The sequence below is a fragment of the Corvus brachyrhynchos genome, unplaced genomic scaffold, assembly GCF_000691975.1.
Source record: "Corvus brachyrhynchos isolate BGI_N302 unplaced genomic scaffold, ASM69197v1 scaffold28, whole genome shotgun sequence".
Classification (NCBI taxonomy): domain Eukaryota; kingdom Metazoa; phylum Chordata; class Aves; order Passeriformes; family Corvidae; genus Corvus; species Corvus brachyrhynchos.
Genome location: NW_008246058.1, coordinates 8059486 through 8082970, shown reverse-complemented (window position 1 = coordinate 8082970; position 23485 = coordinate 8059486). Strand labels below are relative to the sequence as shown.

The following is a 23485-nucleotide window of genomic DNA, read 5'->3' as shown; positions in this document are numbered from 1 at the left end:
CCCCCCTTTTACTAGTGGGCCCACATTATCCTTTTGTTTTTCTTCTGTTATTGATGTATTTTAAGGAGCCCTTCTCGTTGTCCTGGACATCCTTGGCCATATTTCAGATGGGCCTTGGCCTTCCTGGTCTCGTTTCTACTTACTCTGACAATCTCTCTATATTCATTCCAAGTGTCTTGATGTTGCTTCTAACTCCTGTGCATTTCCTGCTCATGCTTGAGTAATGACAGGAGTTCTTTGTTCTTTAATGCAGGTCTCTCTCCCCCTTTGCCTGATTTCTTGCTCATTGGTATGCATCATTATTGGTTCTGGAGGAAGTCATCTTTGGATAACAACTAACTCTCTTGGACCACTCTTCCCTGCAGGGCCTGTTTCAGTGGGACTCTTCCAAGAACATCCCTGAAGCGGCTAACATCAGCTCTCCTGAAGTCCATGGCTGAAGTCTTACTTGCTGCCCTTTTTCCTCCTTTGCTGATACTGAACTCCACATTTTCATGGTCACTGCGGCCAAGCCTGCCTCCAGCCTTCACACCTCCAAAAAGGAGATGGTGTCAATTCGAGATCGAGCAGGTCACCATTCCTTGTGGGATCCTCCACTACCAGTGACAGGAAGTTGTCATCAATGCTTTCAAAGGAACTCCCTAAACTGTTTGTGCTTTGCTGTGTTGCTTCTCCAGCATATGTCAGGGTAGATAAAGTCCCTCACAAGAACCCATGCCTGCGACTTTGAGGATGCTTCAAGCTGCCTGGAGAAAGCCTCATCCCCCTCCTCCATCTGATCAGGCAGCCTGTTGTAAGCTCCCACAGCAGTGTCACCCTTACTAATATGCTCTTTGATCTGAGCCCATAAACTTTCAACTTGCTCATCATCCACCCCAAGACAGAGGTCAGTACATACTGTTTTCTCATATAAAGAGCAACTTCACCACATAGGTGACCATAAAAAATAAATAAAATTTAGCTTTCATTTTTTTTCACTTCTAAAAAATCTAATAAAGTAACATTATTTTAATGAATACCAGAACAGGCAGGTGAAAAACTTTGTGCATTCAAACAATGTTCCGTTAGAAACAGGATGTGAAATAAAGCAATCATTAAACATGTCCGCTGATTTTTCAGTGAAATCATATAGAGACAAGTAAAGGAATAAGAACCTATTTGAGGAATAACTCTTTTCTTCATGAATAAAATTTGGCCCAAAAATATATAACTTTAAAAAATGCATATATTGGTATAATTTAACAAATTAAAAAATAAAGTATTTAGTAGGGTGTCCTGTATATGTGCTTGTGACAATACAAAACACTGTTGTTTCCAATGAAATTCCCCATTTTGAGATATCAATCCATGATAATAACATTGCTAAAGCACAAACATGACCTCTTCCTCTTCATTCAAAGTGAAGGCAGTGTAAGAGGAATGATCTAAAATAATAAAAAAACCCTCCTCAAATGTACTTGTTCTGAATGACAAGAGGAAGATGACAATGTTATTTATACAGAGATGATCTACAGAAGTCTATGATCTTAAGTTTGCTGACTTCTAAGTGTGCCTCAAATTCAGAGCTTTGTTCAATTTTTTCCTGAAATGTAAAAAAAACCAAGCAAACAAACAACCCTCAAATTAATATTGAAAAAAATAGACTTTTGTTCTGTTCTTGGGGTTTTTCTTCCTTGTGTCAGGATCCTCTATGTCAGATGCAATGACCATTGGTAGGGAACAATAAGACATTTATCACAGGAAATCTTTAAGGATGAGTGTTTAATCAAAGGGAGTCCGGCAAACAGTGAGAAAGAGATAAGAAGCTCATTAGTCTGTAATCACATTTAGCAACCTTCTGCAGAATTCTGTGTTGGATAATTGTATTAGGCAAAATTAGGAGAGATTCATTTGAATGGTATCACAGGGGTCCATTTTATATGTAAAGTTAGATGTTTCTGATATAAAACATTGATTCATAGAAGGAACTCTTGAAAATAATTGGTTATTTTTCTTTTATTGGACATGGCCCAAAAATACCTTAACAGCAATTTGTACATTAAGGCTTTAAGCCATTATGTTAAGACTTAAATCAAGAATCTGTCACGTTCTTAGGTTTCAGTAATTTGTAACCACCACTATTAAAATATGTAGTTTGGGGGGTTTTTTTATTTTTATTCATCAAGCTTTTACCCCTTAATTTCCTCACTGCTACCGATTAGAGAATTGTCTTCTCAAAAAGCCTGTTTCCCTTCTGCATCAGTTTCTGCAGTAAATCAAGCCATTTTCTTGATCCTCATTCACATACACTGAAAAGTTTGAGTTCCTTCAGTCTCTAGGCAAAATGACAATTTTGAAATCTAACAGAACTTGTTCCCTTTTTTTATGAATCCTTTTGTTAACTTTATTTTGCCTTAAGAAATGACATTGTTCAAATAATGACCTCTCTAATTATGAGTTTTAAAAACACGTTTTTCATATTCTCATGTAGTAGTCTTCTGCTTACACACTAGTAATGTTTAACCATGGGGTTACTTTGGGAGTTTATCATAGTCTTCTGCTTACACACTAGTAATGTTTAACCATTACTTTGGGAGTTTATCATGCCAGTTCAAATTTACACAATATATTTTAACCTCCCCTTGGAGCAAAACCAAAACATATCCAAACATCTCCTGAAAAATGTTGTATCAAAAAGAAGAATGTGTAACTCATTTAAAAACACAATTTTTATGCCAATTCATTTCAAAACTGGCAGATTGAGAATTTGAACAATGGTCTGCAATTGAGCCCATTAGACTTCTATTTTGTTAAATAAGTCTTTTGCAGGCTAGCATATTCTCATCAAATCTTTTACATTCTCATCTGTGAAAACAAGAGTTGGATATATGCCTTGATTTTCTATCTCCTTCATTATCAGCGAGCATTTTTCTGGGAAGTAGGAGAGGAATATTGAGCAGTTATAAATATTTTTACTGGGAAATAGTATTGTTAAAAATAAATTTCTAATTTTTTCAAGACCATGGATAAACATATTAAATAGCTCTAAGCCAGCAACAGGAAATGAAAGTAGGGTATTTCCAATGACACGCTTTTCTCATACATAGTTACTTCTTTGCAGTGCTGGTTAAACATGTTTTAACCAATCTGTATTTATTAGAATGGTAATTTCAGTTGGAAAGTTTTTGTACCCTCTGCAATATTTCACCAAGGTTTTTTACAAATAAAAAGGTTGCATTTTGCAAAATTAACCTGTAAAACTAGAAACTGATCTCAAGGTTGTCTGACAGAAATGTTTCGTCAAAATACTATCTTTATTGGTTTTGGTTGTGTATAGTAGTGATAGTGCCTTCATTTGGTCAGCATAACCTCCATTTGTTGCTCTGCAAACATTATTTCTCTCTAACAATATTTCTCTCAGAAAATAAGATTTACCCATAATACAAGGTTCCCTACTGCTGCTATATTTCTAATATGAGCAGGGGAAAAGGATTTTACCTACAATATTTGTTATAATACAAGAGATATCCTATATAGAAATCTTAAGATAATCAAACATGACAATGAGGTAAGACCCTGTTGCACAATTGTTTTGACAGTTTCACATTTATGTTTGCTCAATAGCCAGGTTAGTACTAGACAAAAAGTCAGTCCTTAGGAAGTACTAACAGATGCCAAATCTACATTCCCATAGTTGCAAGTATGTTGTACACAGACATTTATCTTCTACTTTTTACTAGGTTTCTAGTTCTTATTACATAACATATATTTAAAATAAATGATAACTAGAATTTTAGTAGAATATTGACCGTAAATTAGTAGGTATAAATGCTGAGATACATCATATATGTGAACAAGAGATCAAAATATTCAAAAGTGGGGTTCTTTAATCATAGTTTAAAATGTAATTATTAATCCAGAGATTAAAAATGGTTAGTACTAATGTATATATTCCAGAACATTACTGTAGGATTTCTCTTACCTCTACAGATAGGAACAGGGAAGTCCCACGATGCTGTATTGACAGAGTTGGCTATGCAAGTAAGCTGTGGGTGTCCATCCAAAATATATCCAGTTACACAGCTGTATCGGATTTTGTCACCAACATCAAATCTTGTACCATACAAAATACCCTTTGGTGGAACTCCTGGATTGCCACAGGAGCTACTCTGTAATTCTGGAAAAGATACATATTTATGATTTAAAATGTTTTTATAGATAAATATTTCATTTTTCTTAAAAAAAAGAACACATAAATTAAGGCATCTTTGGACAGATAGCGTGGTTTCATGGGTATTCTACAACTCTTAACGCTGAAAATCCATTGCTGACTTAGTGTATTTAATATCTGCTTAAGTACCCACATATCCAAATGTAATGAGCATGAGGTTTTTCTTAAGCTACAGCTGTCTATATATTCACGTAAATTTTTTGTTAAATTGATAGAAAAGGATTCATTACCTACAAACAGGAAACCAAGCAACTTGATATATTTCTGACTTTCAAGTTACACCAATGCAAAACAATAAACAAAATTGTAATACATACATGAAAGAACATCAGATTCAAATTGAACAAAATTTGTAAGAAAAAGTAAAATTAATCAAGACAAGAGAAAATTTTAACAAGCATAAGCCTGAGCATGATCAGGAAGCTGTTTAATGATTTAATAGATTTTAGATAATGAGGAAAACAGATGAGATACTGTGGGTAACGTATTTCTGAGCAAAGGATTAGTGAATTTAATCATGTGAAATACCAAAGGTCTGGTAACTTCTACTATAATACAGGGCTTTAAACCACTGAGAATCCAAAATGACTCATGGCCACTCTTAGTCTGATCTCTGAGGTCATTAATTAGAGTTCAGTTTTAGTAGCTGGTACTCACACCTCAACTGTGTACTCTTTTGACTGGTGTTTCAGCATCATAAATAACTTGATTACAATATTTTCAGTCATTTACTACCAAAGTCCTTCAGTTAACGTACATTAAAACATAGATTTTATGCAAGTGTGAACAAAAGATGTTTCATAATCTCGTTCTGAGCTCTTCAAAACTTGTACCAATTATCAGCTTAATGCTAACAGGGAACAGGCAAATCAGATAAACCTGTATTTGGATTCATACCAAATTCCCCTGAAATAAAAAGTAAGGAAAATGATGGAAGAAGAGAGGGGTACGTATGTATTGTTTTAATTTCTTTTCCTGAATTCCATTTGACTAAATCATTCTTCAGTATCCCTGATGTGCTCATGAGTGTGTGCACAACATATTTAAATAACTAAGCTGTTATAGTGGGTTTCAATTAAAGAAAAAAAATATAAATGCTTATTAAAACAATCAGTATGTCTTACAGCATTCATTACATTCTCAAACTTCAATGCCCAGAACTACCAAGAACTAGGATATACTACTAGATTTCTGATATCAGCCATGAAACAAAGCTATGTAACAGTTATTAAAAAGCAGAATCCACTATAATAATAAATGTATTCTCTATATGTCCATACATATACATACACTATATATAAGATATATGCTAACAATGAGCTCATTTGCAAGACCTGATATACCAATCATGTTTTGATGTGAAATGTTAAATATGTGTATTTGTTGCTGATGTCATTGCTGCTATTTCCTGTTTTCTGTTACATAATAAACTGTGGGTTTGGATTTGACTTTCATTACCTTGCACAATGACACAAAACAAAAGACAGTAGCCTATCTCATCTTGGTCACTTCAAGGTTCACCTAAAGAATTGATATTCTTACCATTGCTTTATTGAAGTGTTCTGTGCTGAAACAATCCCCTGCCGTCAAATCTGCTTGCAAGGTCTACAAAGAAGGCAATGCTGCAGCTAGTCCTGCCTATTTGTGCAAAAGAATTTATTTTAAATCCTCTAACAGTTTTTAGTGCTATTCAATTTGTTATTTATCATCACAGTATGTCAAAATGAAGGTAAGAATATCATCCTGTGGATTTTGGTTATCATATGAATCATATTATATTAACAAGAAAACTCTGCCTGTACACAGTGTTTTCATTTTTGACTTTTCCAAGAAGATGAAGTCTTTCAGAAGCCTGTATCTCTTAGGGCTTTGTAAAAAGGTCACAGAAAGATTCCCTGTCCTTTGAAATAAAAAATATAAAGATTAGCAATGCCTTTAACTGTTACTGCCTAAAATTGCTTCCTTTACTTTTACTGCTGTCTCACCAAGAATTACCCACAGAAGGCAATTTATTCTTGCGAAATTATATTATATTTTAAAGCACTAATTAAAAATCACCCTCCATCTAAAATAAAACAAATTTTCCAGTTTCAATACTATATGACTCATCTAAAAGGAATGCTTGGCATTTTTCATTAACTTTTTAACTTTATGAAAATGGCCTGGGAGTATGCTACTACTTCTAACCCTTCAAGACATTTTGTTCCTGATTCTAGACAAGAAAGTAGAAAAAATAAATTGTACACTTTTAAGTGTATTAATTTATTCTATGAGTATTTTCATTTTCAACATATACAAGTGCCTTATTGGGAGACGAGAGGGAGATAATTCACCAAGTAACTGCATTTGTCTTCTTTGATAGGTAGTATCTATTTTCAAACTGAATGTGACACCGTACTACCAACTCCCTGACATTTAAAGCTACAGATTGTCACCCTAAGATTGTCATCTGTCAGAGAACACAGGAATTGCCAAACTAGATTGTAATTTTTATTCAGCTCTGCATAGATTCTTGACTTCAGTGACATTCTGATAATCACTAACGATATGAAGGGTGGAAAAGTTTCCTTTTAGATTTGCTGTCTTGTAGTTTGGTTGAACTTCTCCTTGTTCAGGTACTCTGAAAATAAGCATAATTGAATTTTTTTCACCTTCCCACTTTTTTAAAATTTTTGTGTACTATTTCTCATCTCCTTTTCAAAGCAAGCTGTCCCAATTGTTTCAATCTTTCTCCAAACAGGAATTTTCTTTGTCCTAGATTTAATTTTGTAAACAAGGTATGTATGAACATATTTGTCCTCTTTTTTTTTACATAATGGTAAATCGTGATGCTTAAAATTTGTGCTGTTCAATAAGTTTTTATTGAATTAATTCTTATTAATGTCAATGGAAATTCTGTTAAAAAGCTGTGAGTAAAATGTATCTGGGAGTGGACACACTCCTTTAAAGACTTTAATTAGCAGAAATTCAGCCACTTATAGATACTAATTAATAAGATATTCAAATTAAACAACATTAAATATAATTTATTTCTGATTTTTTTTTCAAAAAACAAGGCTAGCAGAAATTTAGACCCCCTTTGTCAGAATTCACTTGAGAAACAAAGCAGAACCAGATATGGAAATTTCAAATGTACTTGCTTTTTATTCAGATTTTAAGTCAGGAAATTTTTTTTCTGTTATATTTATGAAATCAAGAGTAGCACTATCCTCCCTAAAATGTTTAAACATGAAATTTATAATTTGATGCCTAAATATCCACACATTCCAGTAATAAAGGCATTTGTCATAGTGTTGCATTCCATTAAGCTTAGTTATGAATACTAATGTCCTTCACACAGTATTTTATTATAAATTTTGGAACATAAATAATTTTTTCTTTTTTAAAGGGTTGATCAATATATTTTCATGGTTTTTGTTTGCAGCTATTGCAAATCATTATGCTCCCATTTTTCCCAAAATAAAATGAGAAGCGCTGTCAATACGTACATCTTCATGAGTACTCATTATTGAAAGACCTGTGTAATATCCCAATACATAATCCTTGTTCCATGTAGTACTTTTGAAATTAAATACTCTTGGTATCCCTACACTCCCAGTTTGGATATATCCCCCTATTACTGCATGGTACCAGTCCTAGACTGCTTGTTCACTTGTGTCTACTACTCCAAACAGTAATTCCTCTGCCATAAAAACATGAACACGGCCCAGGGAATATGTTATTCTGGGGACCACTCCAGTTGTCATTTGGAACAGGACTTGATGTACTGGAAATATTAGAATATGTCTGTACATGGATATCCCTTGGAAAAGCTGCACATATGTCCTCTTACTTACTGACAAGCAAGAATGCTTTCATATTGAAGGTTCAAGGCTGATTTCAGAAGTGCTGCACGTAGTATGTGTGTGGCTATAGGGAGAGCTATACATTCTAAAGGTCCCAAATACTAGGACAGGTGATGTCTTTGTAAAAATAAGAAGTAGCCTGAAATTCCATTGTCCAAAATGAAATTATATTGAATCTTGTAATAGTTTATTTTATTGCCCATAGTTTTCCAAAGGTTTTATAAACTAAAAAGGTAACTTAGATACATACCTTCCAACTTATAATATTTTGTCTTTTTTCTCAAAACTTATATTTTGCTTACTTTCTATTCTGTCCTCATTCACAGTGCTCTGAATATGTAAGTAAGCATGGTCTAGATTTAAATCTAGTAGGAACTAGAAGAATTAACTGATGAGTCTAGGAATACTGTTGTCTTTCTACACACATATTGAAATATACATATACATGGATGTTGCACTTGAGATTACAGAGAAACCACAAGAAAAATTTGGAGAAGTCAATATGAGTGCAGTGAAGGAAAAAAATGGAAAACTTAGTATTGAACTGTCAATTTAACTGCACAAAAATGTAGGATTCAGAGAGTAAAGACACATTATATATGAATGCTTTGAAAAATCTATCGCAAACAGCACAGATCTATTAAAACACTTACTGAATTTAAAAAAATTCCCTCCCCCAAAATCCAGGTCTTTCCTTTCTAGAAGCTCAACAACAAAAATGGTCATGCCTTGATTCCATCAAATCTGTCACCTTAAGATGCAAGTGCAGAATGAAGAATCACTATTCTGAAATTCACTTTTGTCGACAATAGTGACAGAAACTGTTTGTCTAACAATCTAAACTTTTCTGAAGTTTTTCTTTTAATTTCTGCATTTTTCTGTAGATCAGTCAAAAGAAACTGTCATATTCTTGTGTCTAACTATAAATAGGCAAGCAAGAGAAAGTGTGAGATGTTTGGGGTATTGTTTCCCCAAAGGAAAAGAATGATTTTCCTTTCCTATTCTAGTTGCTCTTTCTTGGTAAATATATCTGCAATAGTAACCTCACTAGGGATCTCTACCATTCACTAAAGATAATACAGCTAATTATATTGCAGTTTCTTACCTATTTTTTAATGAATGACATAATTTTGCTTTTTTCTTCCTTTTGAAATTATTTTCATGTCAAAAAATGACAGAGGACCCTGTCTTGAGGGAACTTTATATGTAGATTTTTATACTGAATTTGATTTTGTTTCAAAATACATTGAAACAATCACTGGATTTGTCTTCCTTGCCAGTAAGACAAGAATGTTTCTATTTATAGCATAAAGTCATATGCTATTTTTAAATGAGCAAACTTCTTTCAGCATTAATTTAGAACTGCATTAACATAATTCTTCTACAAGCAAGGGAACAGCAAGAAGTACAGAAAAAAAATCTCAAGGATATGTGAAAAGAACAAGGGATAATTACAATACTGTAGTAACATAAATACAGTGAGCATGACAAATGTAATGCAATAAATGGTCCAGGGTTTGCAATGTATTCCCTTCACATGCAATACACTGTTCAGAATATCTGTTTAAATCAGCTGCAAATGCAGAACAGGACTAGAGAGCTGAAGGACCATGCAAAAAAATAATGGCAGTCACTAATTTAACCACAGTACAGCATAACCTGGAACCAAGTGAAACAAGCAGAATGATGACTACATGCTTCAGTAGGTATAGTTAAATCTGACATTTCCCTATCAGATACACTTCTAAAGTGCTCCCTGAAGGGAGTGACAAGCAGGCAAGTACCAAAGAGTTAGTAAAGCTGTAGTTAACAGCACCAGCCACACTTACTTGCATTTACCAAATTCCACTTGAATAGAGCTTTAGCTGCAGTAAATTCCTGCTCAGCTTCTTAGGGTACAAATTAAATCCCGAGTATGGTCAGAAGGTAAATGCACGTAGTGCATGGACTGAGGAAGACCATTGGAAATTACATGAAGTTTTGGCCTGAGTGTAGAGCTGCAAGTACCACAAAGATTGCTGCATCCACACTGTTATCAAACTATTCCATCAAATCAGTGTAACTTGAAGCCTGAGATACTATATCTTCCACATGTGATAGTTGTTCAGCTTCTCAGGTGGATGAAGTCCAGATACATGCACCCTGCCTGCGATGCAAAGGCTGTGTAGATATGCCTATGTATGTGTCACAATGGGATTGTTCCTTTTAGACTGTAGTGTTTTCCAAGTAGTTTTTTAATATGGCTGTATTCTGGAGGCATCTGGGAAGAGGCTGTTGTAACTACCAAAAAAAAAAGATTATTTCAGAGCCCAGGACAATCTAAAGTAAAAAATAATCCTAAAATTTATATTGCATTGATAATCCTTGTGAAATATGTACTTCTTACTATGTCTTTTAGAGTTTTATAAAATAATTTAAGTTTCAATTTCTGAAATACTATGGCAACAGCTATATCATTGCACTATATTTTCATTCCACTTTAGCCTCAATGCCTCACCTGATTTTACCTTATGCTAGGTAATATAAATGTTGCATTGTTACTGGCTGTTCTTACCTGGAGAATTTACAGTAACCGAATATGTAAAAAGCAAACTGAATTTAGAAAAAATCAATTTTGTTACTGAAGGAGGATGTCATAGCACAAACAAGTTGTGTGGTATTATATAGACTGCATTTCCACATAAATAGATACATATGTCAAATAAAAGTCATTAATTTTATATATTTTATGTACTATCATATCTAGTTTCCTACTGAAATTAGGGTTATATTTTTTGTTACATCTATGTTCCAAGGTGTAACAAAAATACTAGGAAGATGCATAGTTTTTATATGAAGATAATAGAAATTCTGAAACTAGAGAACAGAATAAAATAGCACATTTAATGTAAAAGTACTGGGACTTCTAAAGGAAAAAATAAGAAATATAAGAGAAGTTTCAGTGAGCACTGATAAGCATTGCTATTTAATGAATTGACTCTTCAGCTGTTACAAAGGATAATCTGGAAGATCTGTTTTAAATTATTATAAATTAGAGGCTGGCTAGCCTTAAAAAGAATGTAACTTCACTTCCAGCTTCCTGTTGGCAAAGGTCTTCTGAACTGACCAGCGTGTAGTCTGAGGATACAGTGACATGGCTAATCAGTCGTGGTTCATGTCTGACTTATTAGCCAAGGTTTCCCTGCTATAGGCCTTCTTGACAAGTTGTGTCCTAACACAAAGGCAGAACTTATTGTATGTTGAAGTTTGTAACTTGTTTAAAAAAAAAAAAAAAAAAAAAAAGAAAGAAAGTTATTTCTGCTACTGTGGATCACTCAGAGTTTAAAATTGCAATTTAAAGCATAAAATGTGGATATGGGATGTCATGGTTATGTCATTGGACAGTGGCATAAAAGGGCACAAAAACCCCCAGTTTTCTCCTGAAAGGGATTTTGACACATGAGAACTGGGCACTAGGTGGCACCTGAAACATTCAGAGCTATTGTATGACCTGGCAGAGTAACAAGCATTTCCTCCTGTATGCATCTCAGAGGTAAGAATATTTCAAATTTTCATATCTATTCCATATACTTGGTATGCATCTCTTGCTGTATATATGTTTATGTGTAGAATTAATATTAGGGGACACTGTAGTGCCCTATTAGAAGTCCAAACGTTTGGGGCAATTGGATCACTTCATTGATTACATGCTTCTTTTACTCAAAGGCCATACTGTCTCTTACAGTGAAATTTCAATCTGGCTTCCACCATTATTACTGCTGGTATGAAAAACATGTAAAAGCAGTGGTTACAGGAGACATGTTAACAGAGTTAGATCTATATTCCTGTGCTTATGTTCTAAATGCTTCTGGTTTAGCCATTTTGAGAAAAGAAAGATGGCCTTAGCTCTGTAATTTAGTTTTTGTTTAGAAAGTTCTATGGTTTATAATTTTCCTTTAGAAGATAAAATCATTGTTCTCTCCAAAATCTCTATCACAGTTGTTTTTGCAGCACACCATTTCTTAATAGAATTAATGCCCTTATCGTATTTGATGGCAAAGGGTCATAATCAGCTTTCTGGGATGTCATGAGGACATTACCCAACTCTTCAGAGGTCTTTTTTTATATTCCATAGTGCATCTTGACTGGTGGGTTGAGAATACACCTCAGTAGGTAGGATACATGGTGGTTGGGCTGTGCCTTTGTTGAGACACTACTGGATGAATTTTCTGAGTGTTCTTATTTTTACAATAAATCATCTTTTTAGAAGACTCAGACTCTTTATCCTTTTATGTCTCAAGGTCTCAGAACATCAACTGAAATTTAAAACCCTTACTCCAAGTTTCCATTTAAAGTATTTTTGTGAATACTTCATGGTGCACAGCATATCTTTCATACTATATATGGCTGCCCTACAGTTTATTCAGTTAGCCATGTTTTATTACATTGCATATCTGTCATTAATATTTATTCATACTCTGAAGAATGTAAATTTGTGGTAATGCAGAAAAACTATGAGCTAAAAATATTTCATTCTAAAATAGGTCTTATGGTGATCCAAAATATTTTTATCAAAATACTGAAATGAATTCTCCACTTTAGATTAGGATGGAAGTGTAATCCCTTTTGCTTACATCAAACTATAGTCAAAGATCATGTGTTCAGAATATAGCTGAAAACACTGTTGATACATTAAGCAAGAGAAAATTTATGGTTAAAAGTGCACAACTAACAGTAGTAAAGCTCCTTTATTTTGCCCATTTTTCTAAATTTTTATGATACAACTCTGAAATACATCAAAAATGCAGACCTTGGATAATGAAGTGCTATACTCAGAGTCTTTTTTCTAAACACAATCATATATTCAAGGTCTGAAGCAGATGGCTACCTAATGAAGTCCTATTTACTAGAAAAGGTCTCTCTGGTTAATGTTCATCTCAGGTATAATATGAAATTTTCATTAAAAATGTCCAGATGTGAGAACATTTAAAAATAGTAGATGAAGGATATATGCATTATTCTGCTTTTAATGGTACTAACCCTGATAATTTCACAGTGCCAAAATGCATTATGGCTTATTGACTCCATTTCATAAGGTGAAATAATAGAACATTACTGATCTTGTCCAAATTACTTACATGATGATTCATTAACCAAGAAAGAGGGTATGATCAAATTAATGGATAGAAATGTGAATAAACATCTGCCACAGGCCACTCATCAAGACCAAGCACAAAACCTTTGAATATCTTATATTCCACAAAAATTTTGTTTTATGAATCAGTACTGAGATGTGCACCCACAATATCGTACCTTCCAAAATAGTCATCTTTCCCCATGGGAGAAAAGGTACATTCTACTGCAAACACAAAAAATTTAAATCTGCTTTTCCTACCTATTCCAAATTTCCTTTTCACTTTTAGTATGAGTATCCAGATGTCCTTCACTTGAGAAGCAATCAACTGCAATTGCTATTTTATTTCAGCATTATGCTATCATTTTCCTATTGCAAGAGTTAACATTAGAATCTCCTCCAAATTTGTCTCAAGCAGGCACAAAATCATAGAATCATAGAATGGTTTGGCTGGACCTTAAAGATCATCGAGTTCACTAACATGGGGAGGGACACCTTCCAGTAGACCAGGTTGCTCAAAACCCCATGCAACTGGCCCTGAACTCTGTCAGGGTTGGGTCATCCATAACTTCTCTGGGTAGGGTAACCTATTCCAGTGCCTCACCACCCTCACAGTGAAGAATTTCTTCCTCGTGTTGGTGTTCAGCATTCTATTATCACCTTCGTTGCATGGGCTTCTGCAGTTCTTAGAGAACATCTCTCAAGTCTCAAAATTTGTGTGCTTTGCCTTATGCTGGAGGCAAGTTCCCAAGTTCCCTGGCACATTTGGAAAAACATTTTCAGAATTCTGAAGCATGGGAGAATGAAAGCAGTGTATTGTTTGATGAAATATGATTTTGTTATGCAGAAATTATTTCAAATGGCTGAAGAAAGAAAGAACTTTCAAACTGATTGATGTACCAACATTCTTCCGTAAGCAAGTATCACTTGGCATAGCGGGCACTGCTTTATATAAGCTATTCTTTGTGGAGCTCGAAGAAAAGTGGTTAATTAACACTTCTTTCTCTTTCTAATAATGAGAAAGAAAATAACATATCAGTGTGAATGATTCAGTACTCTGATGATTCTGGGCTACAGGCTATCATGGGGATCATTTTTTCTCCCCAGACATTTTAATATCAGAAAGTGTTATTTGTTGTTTCTAGTCTGAGTCTTGTAGGATCAGAGATCAAACAACTTGCTTTGCTTTTCCTGCTTTAAAATATCTGGTTTGAGACATAAGCAGTAAAAGGCATTTAATCATATTTTATAGCTGTAACGAAGGAGAGCAGCTGCCAAGTAATTCATGTGACGTAAACATATAAACTTTCTTTCTTCGAAGTGTCCTTTTGTAACTAATATAAGCTAGAATTAACATAGTCAGACTTCATATTGGCAGCCAGAATAACAACTGCTTTTATTCCTATCCCTTCATGTTACCTTCTGTGGGTCATTCCTCTCTTGACTAATTTGTTATTGGAATGAGTTGAAGTGGTCATAGTTTTAAAGGAGATAAAGGATTATCAATAAAATAACTCAAGATTTGCTTTAACTTCACATTAAACATCTGTGTAGGCCACTGTTTCTCTGGCTGTCTCTACATGGCAGGTTAATACTGAAAGAGCTGTGACAGTCATGTCTCTGAACTCACTGGTATTTCTGTATTGAAAAATGACTTGAACAACGCCCTGTCAGCTTTTACTTTTAAATACTTTCAATATTCTCTGCTTTTATTGAGAAAAAGAAAAATGTTCTAGGAAAAGCCTGCTGCAGTACCGCACAAATCACTGTTTGACAGAGCTTATGAAGTGTTCGTTGTGGTGCTAACTCACTGAAAGATCATATATCTTGTAGAGATCTTTGCAAAACTTCTTCAAAGAGTGACAGGTTGGTGTGTTAGAAGAGCTAAACAGCGTCAAAGAAATATATGTTATACAAGTAGGCTGTTAACACAGTGTGAAATTGTAGGCAATACGCAGAGATCTATCCTCTGGTCTATATCTGACACTCTCAATCATGTGATATAGAGTTCTACATTAATGTATAAGGACAAAAAAAGCTGCAAGTGTCAGTTAACAGACAAATACCCCTATTTTCAGGTTAATTTTTTCCATTTTTGTTGGACAGACACTACCAAACTAATGAACATTTCAGGTTTTTCCGCCTCTTTCCCCTGCAAAATAAAGGTTAACAAGAAAAATGAGGAGAATTATCCATTTTTAATTTTTTTTCTCAACAAGTTTAGAAAGATGTCTTTTCATTCAGGGAAAAAGTCTGTTTTCATCAGACAAATCTGTAATAATTGAAGCACTTTTGCAATTAACATTGACTTGGTTATCAGATGTTTTATGAATTAATGTCTTGGCCAAATGTAAACAGAAGGCTATAAGGAAAACTAAAAAAAAAAAAAAAAAAAAAAAAAAAAAAAAAAAAAAAAAAAAAAAAAAAAAATAGGACTGAGTCAAGAACAAGGAAGTTTACAGATGCTCAGAATTCTTATTTGTGTCTCAGCACCCTGAATGCTAGGCCCAACATTCTGCTGTAATAAGTTTGGCAGACTTTCCGGATGTTTGTGATATCTGGGGAGAGTATCTGGAAATCCTGAAAGAATTTTATTCTTTATCAATTAATCAAATATTTACTAAAAGACGTATGACACTACATAGACAGGACTCCAGTTTTGGTGAGATTTCTGGAGTATCCACCTTATTTCAAAGAAGATCAAACAAGGCTTCATTATAACATATTTTCTTCCCTCTACGTATAGGTTATATGAAGACAATTGAGTTATTAACTCTTACTATAATAGATCTATATATTTATATAAACTGGAACTTTTGATCATACTTTTGTGTCTCTTTTTTTTTCCCAGTAGTTTATCCCATTTTAAGTCTCTCACTTCTTTAATGTAGCGCTCTGCCTTCTCTTACATCAGGAACTTTTGCAAAAAGATACTGGGAATATGCTGAGACATAAGCAAAAATATATAATCTCAACTGCAATAAGTATGTGTATTTCTGCTTCCTATGTTATATTTACAGGAGGATTTAAGTATAAAGTCTACCATTATGGTAGAGTTGACTCCTGTTGTAGACAGCAGCACTGTTTTAAAAAGGTAACAATATCTAAATTAATCAGGTCTACAAACTGGAGATAAATTGTAGATTAGTATGTCAAATTTATACTGTGATCGTCCCTCATTCACAGTTTTAAAGAGCATTTTTTAAATAAAGTTGAGAAAGCTTCACTAGTAACTCTGGTAGATTAGTTCTGTAACATCAAAAATTAGATTGAGAGCAGAGAATAAAAATTCTTATTTGTTTAATCTTTTTTTCTTTTTTTTTTTTGCTTTTGTGACATAAGATATATTTGGTAATAAAGTGATTTAACAAAATCAGGAGTTACAAACTTTCCTTAGCAGCTGTTTCATTGCATTGCTACATTGCTGATATAAGTAGTTTTTCACCAAAATTACAATTTATGGGAATACTTAGCTATTAAAACTTTTAAGTTATTCAGTTGTGTTTGAACAAAAGCTTAAATATGTGATTAGATATCAAGCTCTGCATGAATAAGGACTTACTTATTGATGAAAATTATTGTGACTGAATAAAGAAATAAAACTTTTTATTATTATTATTTACTATAATTCTATGTATATGTTTACATGGATTGTATTTAGAAACTTATTTAAATATTAAAGATAAGAGAAAATGTTTCAGACACAGTTTGTTCCTGAAAATAGATGGGTCAAGTGTAATTTGGGCTATGCAAAGCCAAACTAGTATAATATCTTTTCTTGGAAAAGAACATCCTTTTCTCTGCACTGCTTTCTGCTTCAGTCTTTGCTGAGATCAGTCTGGTCGTGGTGGTATAAAAGGAAAACAATCCCCAGAACACCTCAAGAGTTTGGCTGCATCATCACATATTCTCGCTCTTCAAAAATCAGTGCTGGTTTCAGCCTTGCAGTCCTTTGGCTCATAGCCAAAACTCAAATTCCAAGTATCAGCAGTGTCCAGAAATGCCAGTTACTGTTTATAACTACAACTATTTTCAATTTGTACATGTCACAGTATCATACAGCACTGAAGTGGCCTTTTTCACCACAACATTGGAATAAAGGGTAATTTTTTTACAAGGGGTTAGAAACAGATGTCAAGGCAACCTCAAATACATATCAATCCACTTACTGAATTCAAGAAATCAAAATACATCACCTCAATTCCTGGTGAAATCCTTTCCTAAATTCCATCCATTTCTGATCAATAATGGATCCATTCTATATATTTTAGTCCTAACTAATCCTGGATCCATTTGAATGACCTATTGGTGATTACATAATCTTCATATGACAATGTAATTAATGTCTTTTTCAAATTTCTGCACATTAAAATTCTTTAATTCAGGGGATCCTGATTGCTTACAGTTTAAGAAATTGTGTTTATCTCCCTACCCTTAACAAGTATGCACATAGTATGTGGAATATATGACATGGTTCACAACACAAGCTTTCCTTTTGAACGTGAACAATATAGATTTTTTTTCTGAAAAGATAACATCTCTAAGTACAACAATAAAAACCCCCTAATTTATGAAGCAAATCTATATATCTATATGCTCATATCAGCTCCTTCTGGTATTATTCTTTTTGGTTATCTGTTTTCTTTGTTAAAACCACACTAGCCTCAAGTCATTTTAGAGGATTATAAATTATATGAGTCAACAGTTTCCAAGATATACAGTAGAAGATGATGGCACAATTACAAGAATGTCTAGAGGGCTCACATAGTGGATTTTTTCTAAAAGACCTTTCATATTTTAGTTTCTCAAGAATGATACTGCTTATTTAATGACTAGTTAAGATCTGTTGTGCTAATCATACTGCAAGTAGATGACACACATTACCCATGTACCTTTGGAACTCTGCTATAAAATCTAATGATTTTATAGCTGGAAACCAAACTTACTGGAATAAAAGTGAAATTTTTATTCAGCTATAAATTTTAGACAATAGGAATGAATTTCATAATTTTCAAGGAAACAAAAATAATTGTGAAAGGAGAAATTATTTTTAAGATATGTGAAGCACAAAGAGGTTGTGATTGCCTGGAAAAATATCATTTAAAAAAATCTGTCAAAAGAAGCTTATTCTTTCATTCCTTCTCATTATGCTGATCATCTTCCAATTTTTGTAAGAAAGAACAAGGAGTTTCTTCAATTGCATCCTCCTTTAATCCAGAAGTAGCTCCTGACATTTAGAACAGTCATAGGCCTTGCAGTGCATCATGTGTCCTTGGTGTCAGCAGCAGAATCCTTGGGATCAGAGGAGAGAAAGGCCCCTCATCTCACTCTCAGTGTTTGAGGAAGTCTTTATCATTAAAGCACAAAAGTTTCATTCCAAAGGTTTGAAAACACGTAGTCTTTCTGGTAACTGGTCTTTTCATAACCACAGTCTCTCAGAGGTTGCCTAGACAGTCCTACTGAGCTTGACCTCTACAGTTTTTCTGTGTGATAGCCATAATTAGACAAGGTAATAAAATGCACAAAGTTTACCTTGTCAAATTTTCAAGATCTTCTTGAATGTATAAAATGTACAAAACATTTCAAGGTTTATAGACAGGAGGAAAAAACGTCCTCCCAGAAATTAAAATTTGGAAAATGGGAAAAATTAACTTTAAAGTGTAACATTATAAACAACAGAAAATATGACACCCCTTTATTAAATACATCTACATAATGATAAGTAATCCACTCTGCAATATTCCAAAGGGAAGCTGTTTCTTAATCTAAATATTACATATAGATACTATAAATAAGCTGAACACAATTTTTAAGACTCGTCTTCAAAGTCAGTTCTGAAGAGGCAGTCCATGAAGTTATGTTGTAAACATGGCACACTGTGGCAAGAAGATTCACTTAATCGTTTAAATATGACATGAAAAATATTCAGATAAGTGTCTGTATTGTTAATTAACTTTATCATTATATGTTTCATGCATCGATATATTATTATCTCAAACTTTTCTGTTGCATAAAATATTTCTTATCTGTCTTTGACCATTTCTTAAAGAGATTACTATTTTGAATGAAGTCAAACTATTTTGAGATGGTTTTAATTTGAATAACATTTAGCTGGTGAAATTAATTAGCTTTTATTTTGTTAAAGGTGCTTTGGTATTTTTATTAATATGACATCTTCCTAGAATTCAGAGTTACTTTTTACTCAATTCAGGGTTTACTTGGGGTTTGGTCTATTTGCATTTTGGCTTTCAACAATCTTGCTTTCAGCAACCTTTGCTAGTCAAAACCTACTGCCTTGTCATTCTGGAAATATAATTCAACTGCTCTTTTGAAAACACTTTATATTGTATGGTGCTCTACTTAAATACTGTTTTGGATTTAGTAATTAGCTAAACTATTTTTTACAAAGCTGATAAATCCCATTTTTTCTTCACTTGTTTGTTTCCAAAATGTCTTAACTCAGGGTAACATCTTGAAATCACAGATAAAACATGGTATTTAAGATGAAGAACGTTATCAGGGCATTGTATCTTGGGTTAGAAAATACCTTTCATTTCAAAATAGTTTAGCAGAATGAATTAATCATACTGTAATTGGCTTGGATATTGGATTTAATATTGGTATTGTCATGAAGGTATCATGACATTTTTAAAGGTTTCCTTGGAATCTGTATTCTACTTCTATTTTTCTGATTATAACACTAATTTAGCAATCCCATAATTTAGTGCTATCTCTAAGGAAAAATTACAGCTGAGGAGAACTATTGCAAATGTGTCTTTGAGCTGCAATCTGGAGAATATAGAGATTTTGCATATAAATTGAGACATACAAAGACTTGCTGTAGCTCTCTCATTATCATCAGGCTATTCATTGCAACTTGCTACCTGCCCTGCTGCCACAGACATGAAGGCTTCTACAGGCAACAGCAGGAGATTTTCAGGGCACTATATATATATATATATATATTTAATTAATAGTAGGGACTATTTCAATTATGAGATGCACATACTTCCATGTTCCAAGCACGTTAAATAGGATGTAAAATAGAAAATAAAAACTGAAGAGGGTCTGTTGCAGGATCAGCAGAACTGAAAATTTCTGTACTCTATTACTATAATCTGTATGCCTGTCCTCCCTTATTTTTTCTTCGATGTTAGTAAGCATTAGTTCTTGGTTTTAACTAGTAGTTAATTCTACTACACAGAAAGTTGGTAAAGTACTCTCATGGGCAGGAAAGTGGCAGTCAGGGTCTGGTTTCTCTAGATGTAGGAATGAAAAGAGTGACAATGTTCTCTTTACTACAAGAAGCAGAGGAAGGGTAATAAGTTGCTTTGGTATTTTGTGATGTTTTCGTGATGAAATGTAACTTTGGTAATGAAAAAATAAGGGAGCCATGGTGTCCTAATGTGAAAACTTTCTTTTTCTTTTTTTTCTTTCATTTTCTGCAATGCCACAGATTCACAACATTAGTGATCATGCAGATCTTGATATATTTCAGGATACTGATTGCAATATTCTTCATAATATTCATATTATTCATGATGTTGAGCAGCAAAGCAAAGATCTCATCAATGCTACCGTAAATTTGAAATTATGTAGATGTATTGATTTCAAACTGGGGCAATTGCCCCAAGGCATAGGTTAAATTAATATCAATAGCATCAGTATCTTGTAGAGTATTTTGCATTTATCTCAATTTTAAATTAAACCAGATTTAACCGGATATATTTTATAGCCTAAAAGAAGATAGAAGCTTAATATAATATTCAGTTATTTCTCTGCAGTTAGCATATAATTTGCCCTCATCCCATTCATTTACCTTCTTTCTGTTTTTTAGTTTGTTTCTTTTTTTATGTCTGCCAGAGCAGTCATCTCTTGAATGACTTGAGAAATCAGAGTCTAAGGTTAGAAGTGACATGTCACGAACATCCTAAAACTTGGGTTTTTTAAACCTCGAATCAACAGAGTTAGATGTATTTTAAGATGCCATCTGGTAGCTTTATACATAACAACACAAATTTTGAAATTAAAGTATTTATTTATTAAGCAATGATGGTTATCTTAACACAATTCATTTACTAGTAGTGGTGATTTGCATTAAATGAAAATTATTAAGCAGCATTCAATTGCTTTGTGATAGTATACCAGCAGTTGCTTCTTCTCTCATGTTTAATGTATAACATATAAAACTTTACAGACAAAGCAAAGTTTCCTAATGACCTAGAAGGATATTAATTAACTTCAACTGTCTATCAGGAAGCTAAACTGCCATACACCTAACAATCTATTTTTTTAGATGACTGTTTCTCAGCTAGACATGTACCTGCTCCCTTTTTCCAACATAAGGATCCACCTTTCCTAGCTGCTTAAGAACTGTTCCTAAATCATTAAATTAATTCATAAAAGTCTTTCATCTTAAGATAAATGATACTTTATTTCATCTCCAAGAATATGTGCCTTGAGGTGATTGTTTTTTCCCAATGCTACCAGGCCATGATAAAAGTGACTATCCCTTTTTCTTGCCGTAATTGTGAAATTGTTAACTAATTGTCTTTGAATTGGTTTTGAGAATAAATCAAATGATGATCTAATAGTAAAAAATTTGCCAAATCCTGTGTTGCTTTATCTAGATTTTAAATACCCATATTCCAAAGTAAAAATCTAAAAAACTGCATTCCATGTCTTAGTTCCGTGTCTTACACAACGAAAAAATGAAGTACCAAGGAAAGGTTGTTGCTAGGTATGGATAATGACCATGGGAATATACAGAACTCGGTAGCTGGTAAAAGCATGCACAGCAAGTGCTTTTTATATGTTTGTCAGGTGGGAGGTTGAGACTCCATATATGCTAGTAAAGAAATAGGTCAGCAATCATTCTCCACTCTGAGAGCCAGTGGAAAGCCATGGTGAAGATTCTTATGTTCTAGTATTTTCCCAAACCATGACAGCCCCATCCACACGTGCAATCTGCTACATCATGCCTGTGAATTGTATCAGGGCACTAATTTATACAAATGGGAAAAATGCTAGGGAACAAATATTTTTACAATTAAATAGCAGAGATGATCACCTACTAGGGTGGGTGTAGTCTGATCCTATAGACATTTGGGTTACTAATGTATATATGACTGCAGTGATTCAGTCAGTGTTGCATAAATGTCTTGCCATCTGCACTAATTAGGTTCCTTGTTAATTAAAACCGTGAAACTATTCTTACAAAGCTCAAGCTAGGATCACTGTTTTATCTTTAATTTTGATGCAGTTGCAAGTGGCAGATGTGATGTGGATGGAAGAAATGCATTCTCTGAGCAAGAGCTCTATGTAGGAGGCTCTGGGAATCACTGTTAATAGCAGGATTAAGCAGAAGGCAGGCCCCCTATAGCAAAAATTTGAAATTAAATTTCCAGAGTAATGGAAATTTTGGGGGGCAAGCACTACATGTGTAGGGAAAACATACTTGTGTTTATTTGTCTTGACACCATTTGGATGGGATGTAAAATCTGTGTGGCAGCAAGACTGCTGCTAGGGCTGATGAAAGATGCCGAGGTAGGAGTTTACCTTCCTAATGTAAATGAGTACAGAGAGAGGATACATCGCATTCTTGAAGCACACCTTTTTCCTCCAACTCAAAAAGAAGAAGTGTCTAGGTCATATGTACACCATGGATGCCTAAAGTTAGGTGACATGGGATTTATCTGTTTCATTGGAATCTAATCAGACCATTTGAATTTCTACACATCTTTACAGACAACTAAAATAGAAAAAAAAAAATGGGGTTGGGCATTTTCTTCCTCAGATTAAGTAAACATAACATTTTCTGACTTGTTACTTGTTTTTTTTAAAATTTGAATTATACAGTGCTGTTTCCCAACTATTTATTCAACAGATGAATTCCAGATGCTTTGCTGAATTTTAATTTTCTAAATTACATCAGCATTTCTATCCAGGTCCTCTATTTAATAAAAAAATTACAAAAAGACATTACCAAAAGAAAAGTGGCACCAATCAAAACTATAAGACTAAAATTTCTTTTAATGTTATACATCTTGACATATAAATTCAGAGCTTTAAAAGCCTAAGAGTATCCAAAATGCTTCCAGAACCAGTTTTATTGGACCAAGAAATAAAAACAACATGGCTGCTAAACAATAAGTTTTCCCATGACCAAATACAATTGGTTTAAAATAAACACAACGGTTATTTTTTTCCTCCAAGTACCATACTACACATCCTTTCAAGTATCAGAGAGAGGAGAAACACTAAAGAATGCATCAGGTTTGGAAAAAACCAGCAATGCAGTGGACACTAATGTGCATA

The 23485-nt window shown here is 33.7% G+C and overlaps 1 protein-coding gene across 2 annotated transcripts in view; it reads right to left on the bottom strand.

Moving 5' to 3' along the window:
- The window catches only part of CSMD3 (CUB and Sushi multiple domains 3), a 621464-nt gene that overhangs the window by 455768 nt on the left and 142211 nt on the right, over positions 1-23485 (bottom strand). For both annotated transcript variants that reach the window (XM_008642636.2, XM_017746102.1), the window contains exon 4: positions 3962-4156. In XM_008642636.2, coding sequence (XP_008640858.1) covers positions 3962-4156 — 195 coding nt within the window. The remainder of the gene's footprint in view (positions 1-3961; positions 4157-23485) is intronic.